Source organism: Lactuca saligna, chromosome 4 (assembly GCF_052625555.1).
Source record: "Lactuca saligna cultivar CGN05327 chromosome 4, ASM5262555v1, whole genome shotgun sequence".
NCBI lineage: Eukaryota > Viridiplantae > Streptophyta > Magnoliopsida > Asterales > Asteraceae > Lactuca > Lactuca saligna.
Window position 1 is genome coordinate 969,140 of NC_136420.1, and position 13,361 is coordinate 982,500.

The 13,361-nt window shown below is 38.0% G+C and overlaps 1 protein-coding gene and 1 long non-coding RNA gene across 2 annotated transcripts; both read left to right on the forward strand.

Moving 5' to 3' along the window:
- The first annotated feature begins 8,908 nt into the window (after positions 1 to 8,908).
- Positions 8,909 to 10,409, forward strand: LOC145044272 (uncharacterized). The gene is made up of 2 exons (XM_078993152.1): positions 8,909 to 9,677; positions 9,835 to 10,409. Exons 1-2 carry the CDS (start codon positions 8,909 to 8,911, stop codon positions 10,407 to 10,409), a joined length of 1,344 nt encoding a protein of 447 aa, XP_078849278.1.
- Positions 10,410 to 11,243: 834 nt separating this feature from the next.
- LOC145044276 (uncharacterized) lies at positions 11,244 to 12,720 on the forward strand. The gene is made up of 5 exons (XR_013681261.1): positions 11,244 to 11,487; positions 11,568 to 11,649; positions 11,770 to 12,078; positions 12,155 to 12,557; positions 12,623 to 12,720. It is a non-coding gene; the product is annotated as an uncharacterized LOC145044276 (long non-coding RNA).
- Positions 12,721 to 13,361: the final 641 nt, after the last annotated feature.

The window sequence follows — 13,361 nt, forward strand, 5'->3', positions numbered from 1 at the left end:
CCAAAGGTCACCGGGTGAACTTCCAAGCAAAACTGAAAATAACCCACGAGGCGCGCACATAAACATTGTCACAACAAGAAGTGGGAAGATAATCACTCCCCTGGCACCCATTCGGACTAAAGCACCCAAGGACTCACAGAAGGAAGAAGCGGAAAAACAAGCAGAAAACCAAAAGTTGCAATCTGAGAGTCCTACTCGCCGAGTAGAGCCGATGGACTCGGATAGTACACCATCAAAAACACGTGAACAATCTCCTGAAAAGCCTTACCAGCCTCCAATGTCATACCCAGCCCGAGCCAAGAAAGAGAAGCAGGAAGAGGAATATCAGAAGTTTCTAGACCACATTAAGACTCTTCAAATCAACATACCGTTCATTGAAGCCGTCATGCAAATGCCCAAGTATGCAAAGTTCCTTAAGGAACTCCTCACCAATAGAAGAAAGATGGAAGAAGTGCAGAAGGTAGTGCTTAATGAGAACTGCTCTGCTGCAATGCTAAATAAGCTACCAAAGAAGAAGGGTGATCCGTGGAGCTTGACTTTACCTTGCCAATTTGGCAACTTGGCTGCAATTCATGCCTTAGCTGATTCTGGAGCAAGTGTGAATCTTATGCCATACTCATTCTTTAAGAAGCTAGACCTCCCGGAGCCAAGGCCAATTCGCATGGCAAAACATTTGGCAAACAAGACAGTCACCTTCCCAAGAGGCATATGCGAAGATTTGCTAGTGAAAGTGGATAAATTTGTCTTTCCTGCTGATTTCATCATTCTAGACATGGAGGCGGATCCACAAGTACCAATCATCCTTGGAAGGCCTTTCCTCAACACAGTCAGCGCTATAGTAGACATGAGAGACTCAAAGCTCACCTTGCGGGTCGGAGACGATTCAGTAACATTCGGGGTGGACCAAGCTATGAAGTACTCTAGGAGCAGTGACGACACGGCGTTCTCAATCGACATGCTTGATGAACTATTGGAGGAAGACATACCTGAAAATTCCAGCAAGTTTGCAGCTTTAGATGAAGCATTTGATCCAGAAAATGATTTACTAGAAATTGAAAGACTGTTGGAAGAAGCGGAGTATGAAGAAATAATGAAGCAATCTGACATCCCTACTCACCGAGTAGGGCCGATCTACTCGCCGAGTATATCTGAAGAAAAGTCAAAATTCGTGAATGCAGCCACAAACTCGCCGAGTACCCTACCTGCACTCGGCGAGTCCGTCACTCAGAACCAACAAACAGAGCTCAAAACGTTACCAGACCATTTAGAGTATGCTTTTCTGGAAGAAGGCAATCAAAAGCCAGTAATCATAGCCTCGGGTCTGTCCAAGTCGGAAAAGGAGGAACTAGTGCACGTGTTGAAGAAATGGAAACGGGCCATAGCATGGAGCATCACCGACATCAAAGGAATAAGCCCATCCTATTGCTCTCACAAAATCAATCTAGAAGAAGGAGCAAAGCCGGTGGTGCAACAGCAAAGAAGGTTGAACCCGAACATGCAAGAAGTAGTCAAGAAGGAAGTGGTCAAACTCTTAGATGCAGGAATCATTTACTCCATTTCCGATAGCCCATGGGTGAGTCCGGTCCAAGTGGTCCCCAAGAAAGGAGGGATGACGGTCATAACCAACGAAAAGAACGAGCTAATCCCGATGCGAACGGTAACCGGTTGGAGAGTGTGCATCGATTATCGAAAGCTAAATGATGTCACTCGTAAAGACCATTTTCCCCTACCTTTTATAGATCAAATGTTAGAAAGACTATCGGGCCATAGCTATTATTGCTTTCTAGATGGATTTTCGGGTTATTTTCAAATACCCATAGACCCAGGACCAAGAAAAGACCACATTCACATGCCCAAGTGGGACTTTTGCTTATAGACGCATGCCTTTTGGGCTATGCAATGCACCTACGACGTTCCAAAGGTGTATGACAGCAATATTCCACGATATGGTGGAAAAATTCATGGAAGTTTTTATGGATGACTTTTCCGTTTTCGGATCTTCTTTCCATGACTGTCTCACAAATCTTGACTCAATGCTTGCTAGGTGTGAGAAAACCGACTTGGTCCTCAATTGGGAAAAATGTCACTTCATGGTCAAGGAGGGTATAGTTTTGGGCCACAAAGTTTCCAAAAAGGGAATTGAGGTGGATCGGGCAAAGATTGACACCATTGCCAAATTACCCCCACCAACTAATGTGAAGGGCATTAGGAGTTTTCTAGGACACGCAGGTTTTTACCGACGTTTCATAAAAGATTTTTCCAAAATAACTAAGCCTCTAACACAATTATTACTCAAAGATGCACCATTTAATTTTACTAAAGAGTGTTTAGAGGCATTTGAATTTTTAAAGGAAAAATTAACTAATGCCCCGATCATTATTGCACCAAATTGGAACTTACCCTTTGAGATCATGTGTGATGCTAGTGACTATGCATTAGGAGCTGTCCTTGGTCAAAGGGTTGATAAGCACTTTCAACCCATATATTATGCTAGCAACACTTTAAACCCAGCCCAAGAGAGTTACACCACCACTGAAAAAGAATTGTTAGCTGTAGTGTATGCTTTTGACAAATTTCGCCCTTACTTGGTTTTAGCTAAAACTATTGTTTTTACTGACCACGCGGCTATCAAGTATTTGTTTTCCAAACAGGATGCTAAGCCAAGACTGATACGATGGGTGCTACTTCTTCAAGAATTCGACATAGAAATACGAGACAAGAAGGGAATGGGGAACGTAGCGGCTGATCACTTGTCCAGGCTAGAGCACCCGCAATTGCAAGAAGACAAAGATGGAGACGACTTTCCAGACAAATACATTATGGTGTCAGTGGGAGAAGAGCCATGGTTCGCAGACATAGCTAACTATTTAGCTACAAATTACATCCCGAAGGACTATAGCAGTCAACAAAAGAAGAAATTCTTTGCTGAAATCAAATATTACTTTTGGGACGACCCATACCTCTTCCGAAGCTGTGCGGATGGTATCATACGAAGATGTGTGTTCGGGAAGGAAAGCCGGAGAATACTAGAACATTGCTATAGCGGGCCCACGGGAGGACATCATGGAGCACACTACACTGCAAAGAAGATCGTTGACATTGGGTTTTATTAGCCTACAATCTTTAAAGATGCAGCCCAATTTGTCAAAGAATGTGATGCTTGTCAAAGAGTGGGAAACATTTCATTTCGAAATGAAATGCCACAACATAGTATCCAAGTGTGCGAGGTGTTTGACGTGTGGGGAATTGACTTCATGGGACCTTTTCCCATATCCAAAGGAAACAAGTACATACTAGTAGCGGTCGATTGTGTATCAAAATGGGCGGGGGCACAAGCGTTACCAACAAATGACGGACGGGTAGTGGTGCGATTCTTAAAGAAGCTATTTTCACGCTTTGGCGTTCCGAAGGCCTTAATCAGTGACCGAGGCACACATTTTGCCAATGATTAATTGGAAAAGGTGCTAAAGAAATATGGGGTTACCCATAAGTTCTCCACATCATACCATCCACAAACTAGTGGACAACATATAGGTTAGTTTATGGAAAGCAATGCCATTTACCGGTCGAGATCGAGCATAGGGCGTATTGGGCTTTAAAGAGGTGCAACTTCGACATGGAAGAACTAAAGAGCAACCGTTTGATGCAAATGAATGCCCTTGAAGAGCTAAGGAATGATGCATACTCTAGTTCTTGGCTTTATAAAGAAAAGACCAAGAAATGGCATGATAAAAGGATCAAGAATAAAGAAATCCATGAAGGCCAAAAAGTGTTGCTTTTCAATTCCCGATTAAAACTTTTCTCGGGCAAAATCAAATCAAGGTGGGATGGTCCTTTTCTGGTCAAGATGGTGTTTCCACATGGGGCTATAGAGTTTATCAAGAGACGGAACGCCTTTCAAAGTCAATGGTCATAGAGTAAAAAAATATGAAGAAGGAGTCCCTCGGAATGAAGGATTGGAAGAGTTGCTGCTGGGCGGGATTGCAACTACGTAGAAGGGGAGGAGTCCAGCTAATGACTCCATAAAAAGAAGCACTTCTCGGGAGGCAACCCGAGTCTCAAGTTTGCATTTTCTTTCCTTTTCTTTATTTTCACATTTTTTTTCATTCTTCTTCATCTACTTTTATATCAATAACTGCTTGAGGACAAGCCATGCTTAGAGTGTGGGGTGGATGGTTTAAAAACATGAATTAATACACTAATTTTTCTAAATACACAAAAATTTTCAATCTGAGACATATACTCGCCGAGTAGAGTCGTGTACTCGGCGAGTAGATGCCCGGTTCATTCAAATGTTGTTCAAAAGCACTTCTACTCGGCGAGTAGACCCATTATACTCGGCGAGTAGCCAGTTAAACACAAGAGAAATATAATTTGTAAAAAGTTTTTTTTTTCACCATTTCATTCCATTACTCGCTGTGCACTATCCTCTCAGCCATCTTTCAAGTTGTTTTCAAGATCTCTTCAATTTTCCACTTAATTCTCCTCATTCAAGCAAAAAGGTAACATCTTTACCATTTAATTTCATGAAAGGTTTGATTTTTATCACAGATTTGTCCAAATTTGAAGTAATTTCGGATTTGGGGAGTTTTCCTCAACTTCTAGGGTTTTGATTTAATCACGAATTACATAATGTTAGGAGTATTTTCTTCAAGATCTATGGTTAGATAAGTAATTACAACAAAACCCTATGAAAAATTTGGACTTTTGCACAGATTACACAGATCCGTACTCGATCTGTCATGGTGTTCATACTACTCGCCGAGTAGAGTCGTGTACTCGGCGAGTAGGTCACAGTCAGACCAATATTTTTTTGTTTTAATTACTGGGTGTTGTTTGTTGCTGTGTTCTTGATATGTGTATACAGGTAGCATGGCAAGAAGGGGTCAATCTTCGCGAGGGGGAAGCCATGGTGATATGCCATGGCTATCTTTTCAACAAATTACATCCAAATCATCAAAAACAAGAGCTCTAAACAGACTGGAGGCACTTAGGCAGAAGGAAATTCACCTTCCAAACGCAGTGGATTGGGGATGGATGGGAAATGTTGGTTTGGAAGAAGAACTCACCCCGTACTTGGTAAAGGATTGCAATTTGGGATATGCCAACATCACTTGTGATGGTTGGTTGCAGTTATTTAAAATCCAAGAGCCGGTTTACGCTGAGTTGTGCTGGGAATTCTTTGCTACCATCTCATTTCGAGGTGGTAGTGAGTTCTACAATCCTAACACAATCTCTTTCTCTTTGGGCGGGGAGCTGCGACAATGCAGCATGGTGGAGTTCTCATGGAGGTTGGGTGTTTATGACCAAGACTTGGTGATGACGGACTATTTTGAGGCCTTCTTGGAAAATTGTTACAAAGAACTTCCCGAGGAGGTGGTGGCGTCTACATGGTAGATGCCCGGTTCATTCAAATGTTGATTTATTTTTATTATTACTTGGTATTTGTTTTTGATCTTTTCAGAATATATGGTGAGGGATAGAATGAACGAATAAAGCGTGAGGAAATAAAGTGAGTGGTCGAGTCATAGACGAGAAGATTAGAAGATTTGAGTGATTTTATAAGTCCGATGGTTTTAACGGTTAAAAAGAAGTTGTCATTGAAGAATATAAGGAGGTGTATTACCTTAATACCCTCTTTGACCTCAAAATCAAATCTGAAGCAGAAAGAAGAATTTGCACGATCAGAGCCGAAAACTCGTCGAGTGCACCCTTATAACTCGACGAGTTCCAACGAAAATACACGATTTCTGCACATATACGATTCAACTCGACAAGTCTCCACATAAAACTTGACGAGTTGCTCACTTTTTTTATCTTTGAGTCGACAATCTAATTCAATTCAAGGTGGCAATTGGCTATATTTTTTAAGACCATTTCTAGGCGATTCCAAATGCTTTTTCCACATATTTGGAGCTGTCAACCGCACGAGACAAATGACACCCAAGGCATGGATGAGTTGTTCCCATGTCTAAAGTCAACTGAAGATAGAGCTTTAAATAAAGAAGATCAACCTCACCACTACTATCCCAGGGGAGTTTGTTCCAATTCTCTCCTTATTTTTATTGTTCTTTATCATGCATAATATGCAATGGGGACATTGCATAAATTAAGTGTGGGGTAGGGGTTGGTTGGTTACACTAGTTAATTTTTAAAGTTTTGCATAAAATTTGCTAGGATAATTTAGAAAATTTTGGTAAAGCAATTAGGGATCATGCTAGTATTATATTTGATGATTGCATGAAAACCCAAATGTTTAGTTGAGCCTATATACGTTCTAGTGCATTTGTGGCTTCCTTATTCGAGTGAAATCATGGGATAAAAACACGACCTCACTTAGTTTGAAGGATGCAATATGTTTAGCATCATGTACCAGAAATGTATCCAGGAAAATTATTATCGTTAACCAATAAAGGTTGAAGTTGAGCGCCCCTGCTTAAGCATGTAGGTTTTGAGTGGAAAAAAAAAAGTGAGTTACATGTTAGAAAAAAAAAGAGAGAGAGAATTACAAGAAAAAGTTTGAAGATTTTTGGAGCATCAAAGTTAAGTATGAAATTAGAAGATCGAAAATTTTGAAGAACTTCAAAAAGTTGAAGATACCAAAAATCAAACAACAAGGTGGTGAATTCAAAGAAATTAAAGATCAAATGTCAAACAAGTGAAGAATTCCAAAGAGCTCCAATGTGGTATCATAAATTGTAATTGTCTAGATTATGTATGCTTGGGTTGCTCAACCAAAAATACCTTGAGGTTAAGAGGTTTTCTGAGGATGGATTCGGAGGGATGCATAAAATGAGCATTGTTCGAAAAAAGTGGGCGAATGTTTATAAGGATTGTGAGTATTTGGAGTATGGGGGGTTCTTTAGGAAAAATTTTAGACACAAATGCATGCGTTGCGGTCTTGGCATAATGGCTGGGTTCGATTGGGATTGTTTTGTATGATTCTAATGTGTTAAAATTCAGTTTTGCTTGGGGGCAAGCAAAAGTCAGGTGTGGGGTATTTTGATATGGGCATATTTAGTTATAAAATTCATGCATGATCTTAATACTTTATGTTGATTTTGTCTCATTTAATGAACAAAAGGTGCTTAATTAGATTAAATATTTCATTTTCAGCAACAAAGACATGCTCGAAAGGAAAATCAAGCGGAACTAGCTATTGGAAGCTTGGATCTTGGATTTTGAAGAAAGAAGGATGCTGTTGTACAGCTTGACCCCTCATCAGTGTTTTGGCCATATCTCATGAACCGTAACTCCGATTGACTAGATTCAAAATGTTCTGAAAAGTAGACACAATTTCGGACGACTTTCGTGTTTTGAGAAAATGCTGATTCGAAATGTACTTGGCGAGTAGGGTCGATTACTCGCCGAGTTGGTCAGAAGTTTCGCGATTCTGGACGCGCTGACTTGTCGTATACGGGTTTTAAGTGATGGACTCGCTGAGTAGGTCACTGGACTCGCCGAGTAGCCCCTGTTTTGTAAAAATCTATATAAAGGGACTTTCAGATCGATACTCGAGGATATAGATGAACCCTTGGAGGCCAATTGTCGACTAAAGGTGTTGTTGGAGCGTCGGAAGCAAGGGAATCAACCCTACATTCAATTTTAAGGAGAATCAAGTCAAAATCAAGTTTACTTTTACCTAATCTCTTGTTTGAACTATGTTTTTACCAATTGATTTCGTTTTTGAGCTTGTTTTTGCTATAATCATGAGCTAAAAACTCATAACTTTTGTTTAGGTAGATGAATTTGTGAGCATGGATTGATTATTTGATTAGGATTAATTTTAATTGGTGATTATGTTTTATTAAGCTTGTTAAAGAACCTTATGTGTTAACAATAACTATTCTTCTGTTAATAAATCAGTAATTAAGTTGTATGAACATCTCTTAGTTGCTAATTTCATATGATTTACGTAACCACATAGTTGTATGTCTAGGAATAACGAATGTGAAACTAGAATTAACTTGAAGATAGGTAAGTTCATGTGTGAGCTTGTGTGATACACCATCAACAAGACGTTAATTAAATCACCAATTTGATTAGCTAATTACAAGTCTTTCTAAACCCGAATCAACAAACTAGGAAATTCATTAATTTAGACAACTGGCCATTGCTTGAATTAATATGTTTTCTAAGGATTAGCTATAGCGAATGTGAATCTAATCACTTTAGTCGGTAACCAATGAAGAATTAATCCGATATATTTACCATAAAATCATCCATGGGAACAAATGATTCGAACCTAAACAGAAGGCCTTTTTAATCATTGAATTTAGTTGATCTTTGTTTTCTTAGCTATTAGTTGCTTAGTTTGCGTGTTAGTAAAGTATTTAAGTTTCTAGTCTTGCAAAACTAGAGAAAACTCTTTTTTTTACTTGTTTTATTTAGATAATATTAGCATTTATTTTAATTGTTTACCGTTCCCTGTGTTCGATACCCTACTTGCTTGAACTATATTACTAATCGATAGGTACACTGCCTTTCGTGTGTTTATTTTTGTGTCTAAGTTAGTAGGATTAAAACTAGTTTGTTTCACACACATCAGGCGGCTTCTTGGGCAACTGCTGCTGAATTACGATCACTTTTTTGCAATTTGCTATTATTCTGCGAGGTAGGTAGTCCCGTATTACTGTGGGAGTCAGCAAAAAGCAAAATGGGCGATGACATATGTCATGCTTTTACTCATGCTTCCTCAGATTCTCAACTTATACCAAATGCCACCACTGTTGAAGAGCAAGTGCTTTTGGAAATTCAGAAAATTCTTCTTGCTTCAACTCCATCAAGATCTCTTATAGATTTTGGATTGCCCGTGCCATCCCCATCTATTTTAGCTGTTCTAAGAAATCGACTTCTTCTTGAAGAAACAAACTACAACACATAATTGTTATCCACTCAACATGCTTGTATGGTTTCAAAGTTGAATCCATATCAACTCAAAATCTATCAACAAGTTGTCACCGCTAAAGAAAACAAAAAGCAATTACTCCTTTTTGTTTATGGACACGGAGGTACAGGTAAAACGTATTTGTGGACAACCATTCTTTCGTATTTCAGATCTATAGGAAAAATAGTTTTGGCTGTTGCAGCATCAGGTATTGCATCATTGTTGTTACCTTCAGGCCGTACCGCACACTCCAGGTTTGTTATTTCAGTTGATCTTAACGGCAAACGTTCATGCAACATTAAAAAGAAAACACAGTTAGCGGAGCTTCTAAAGAGAACATCTATGATTATATGGGATGAAGCTCCAATGAGTGATCGTCGTTGTTTTGAATTTCTTGACAAAACATTAAGAGATGTTCTTGAGGATGACACACGATTTTTTGGTGGGATGTCAATGTTGTTAGGAGGTGATTTTCGCCAAACACTACCTGTTCAACCTAAAAGTAGGAAAGCACAGATAATCAATCTAACCTTACCGAATTCATATCTTTGGTCACATTTTACCGTCTATAGATTACATCGTAATATGCGACTGTCTGAAACAGAGACTTCGGTTGTCTCTTCAAGTCACACATCTGATTTTGCTTCGTGGTTGCTTGACATTGGCAATGGAAAGATCGGAACTCCAGATAAAGATGATCCAGAAAATACAAAGATTATACATATACCACAACCTTTCCTTATCAGATCAGAAAACATGGGATTAGAATCGCTTATAGATTTCGTTTATGGTTATGACATGCTAGAATCCAACTCCTGAAGATTTATCTGTCAGGGTTATTATATGTCCCAAAAATGAGACAGCAGACCGAGTGAATACTTTAATATTATCAAAAACCAAAGGTGAACAGATTATATACAACAGTTGTGACTCTATCAAATCACCAGGTCGAGATACATTAGAACTAGATGCACTGTATCCACAAGAATATCTAAACAATTTGGATTTCTCTGGTGTTCCTCCACATAAACTGCTGTTAAAAGTTAACACACCAGTTATGCTTTTAAGAAATATTAACCAAAGGGAAGGATTGTGCAATGGAACACGATTAATCATTACACAGTTACTGCCTTCTGTTATTGAGGCTTCCATAATAACAGGGACGTCACTAGGCAAACGGGTATACATTCCGAGAATTAGATTTGTACACAATAGTTCAGACTTACCATTCATCTTCACTCGAAAACAGTTTCCCATCAAAGTCTGTTACGCAATGACTATAAATAAAAGTCAAGGGCAGTCGCTCAAAAAAGTTGGTTTATTTCTTGAAAACTCCGTATTCACACACGGTCAACTGTATGTTGCCATATCAAGGGCAACTTCCCCAGACTCAATCAAGATTCTACTACAACAAGACGATAATTTACCAATGAGCTGTACCAAGAATGTCGTATTCAGTGATTTGTTAACAAAAGTTGACATGCGTGAGGTCTACATATCATATACATCCACACAGATATGATATACCTCAAATATGTTACCAAATCCTCTATATTTTCCCATAATCAACTTTTGTACCCGCTCTAAAATCATACTTAGTTATATATATATATATATATATATATATATATATATATATATATATATATATATATATATATATATATATATATATATACTAACAACTTTTCATTTTATTATTTTAGCAGACATATGACGTCGCAGTTAGATAGAGTATCAAACCTCTACTTTGGTTCACCAGGAAACCCACTTGAAGTACGTGTATTGCCAAGATGGACATTTCATTTTAGGAAAAACGTGTTATGGTTCATTGTCGTTGACAAATATGTAAACTACATAACACATCTGTTCAATACCTTATTGAAACTCATTTATATATATACAACAATAATGAGTTTGTTTAATCAGGGAGAGGTAATTCAACTACTTGAAGAAAAGGAAAATCAGGCACATGCTGAATCTAAATTGTCACTTGGACAGTGGTATCGCATTACAGACTACACATGCACCACCCCTGACAAGTATCAAAAAATATTGGATAACCCTGTCCATATGAATATTGGTGAAGCATCAACAATTGAAAGCATATCAGATACTGTCTTGCTTCCAACACACTGGTTTCACTTTCGCCCACGATCACATTTCCAAATAACTGCTGACAAGAATGTTGACTATCCAGGTAAAATAATCAATTTCAGATACCAATGTCCGCTTATGTAATGAAAATACTTCACACAGATAGAATCTAACATGAAGATTCAACTAATGTACATGTTCAGATTTTATTGGCATTTTCATTAACATCACAGATCGGGAGAAAAAAAAAACAAAGAACCTTTCATAACAATAACCGTGACAGATGAGAGGTAAGTCACAACTATTGCATACACTATATAAATGTAGATGTATATTGCCTAACTCTTTATATTGCAAAAATAACACAAGCGCCAAGGAGACTACAATACTTCTGTGGAAAGAGTGCATTGATTCATCTGAGAAATTTAACCGGAATGCTTTGATGTCGACCTCTGGCACAACTGTTGTTGTCTTCACCAACATGAAATCCACCTTATACAATGGTTAGTTACAAACATACACACCATTTACACGACTATCTTTATGTTCCTACAATAACATGATGCCAACATTCACTATACAGGAAGTTTAACATTGAAAAGTACCAGTGCAACATACATGTACATAAATCCCCAAATTCCCGAAACACAAGATTTGATCGAAAGGTATCCCACACACTTTCTTCTTTACACTCAAAAACTAAAACTAAAATTTCAATTTGGATTCATAGTCACAAACAGATACAACATAATGAGTTCTTATTACATACATTTACACATCATCAGGTTTGGCAACCACATCTCCATCACCAGTAATAATAACCTTACAGCAGTTAAAAGCCTCAGACTACTCTCAAATTGTGGTAAAAAATCATACACAAATGTAACTTCATGATTCTACTTGTAATAACTATTACTGAGTATCCAAAAAATACATCAGGATAAAAAAAAATTTATAAAGGCTACAATATCCGACTTTGTCTTTAAAGATTGTTGGTTTCATGTTGCCTGCAATACATGTGGAAAGTCAACAAATAAAAAGGGCAACGATTGGTTCTGCATAAAACATGGAACTGTCAATGATCCCAAGCTTCTGTACGCTCTGCTCCAAACGATACTATATTATTTATTATCAGTAACAGTATGTGCATAACAACATTTATATTGACAGTTACAAGGTTTCGGCAATTTTAACGGATATCACAGACTCAGCAACAATCTTCATGACTGACGAGGCCGCGCGTGCCCTAACAAACATCAGTTCACAAGATATCATCAACATGTATCCTAATGAAGACATGAAAAAGCTACCACCACCACTTCAGAAATCTAAAGGTTCAACCAAAAATGTCTATATACAATGTAAAAATCCATCCTCCGCCAATAACATACGCTTTGCAATCACATCAACAACCAATATTGGAAGTACAAAGTCCACATTGACATCATCAGCAAATGTAATGTACCAGTAACACCATCAACAACAATGGATCAGACAACTAAACGAAAAACAAAAACGCAAACAACTGCAACATCACACAGAAGTGGAAAACAACTTTGTTATGAAGAAACAGGTAAACAACATCATACTACCACCTATATAGCAAAAGATATATAACCACTTTATATCCGTTCACAGATGATGCAGCTGAAAGACCCCGTCCAAAACGACAAAGGTACAGAGACTAAGTAAGAATAACAGACCAACAAGAAGATGACAGCATCAGCATGCCCACCCGTCAACGATAAAATCACAATGTCATCTATAAATATATGTACAATGAAACATAACACATCTTTTGTTGTATTGTTATAAATCCACACAATAACACATTTATTTCCATGTGCAGAGCATAGGTATTGCTTAACGCACATACATGACAACAAAGACTTTTAAATTCACTACATATTTACCTTTCTCTTCGATAAACTGTCACCATTGATCGAAAATGCTCCGTTCCTCACTATTCTCAATCATAAGCTCTAGCAAATCATAATTTGAATCCACCAACTCAACTGTGCCCGTTTCTTTTTGTCATACGGCTTAAAGGGTTATTCACACTACTCCACCGACACCGAAATTGACATATTCGATCTATCCTATTCAAGAAATTCGTAACAGATTCTTCGAACGGTATCTAAATCTGTTCTCTTATGCCTCTTACCTTCTTCCAATTACATATGTAAAACGAATTTAGGGTAGACATACCAGACCCCTTTCTGATAAACCATTTTCGTGAATAGAGGAGACGAGTAACCCGCTCGGATTTAATTTTTACCCAAAACTAAACATTTTCAAGTTATTACAACTTAGGTCCTTTAAACAACTCAATTTATCTTAATATACCCTTTATTTTACTCTTATAATAAAAACTAAC

Coding starts and splice junctions, on each gene's coding strand:
- LOC145044272 (XM_078993152.1), top strand. CDS start 8,909: ATGGTTTCAAAGTTGAATCCATATCAACTCAAAATCTATCAACAAGTT. Junction 9,678..9,834: donor GCTTATAGATTTCGTTTATG/GTTATGACATGC, acceptor TCAAATCACCAG/GTCGAGATACATTAGAACTA.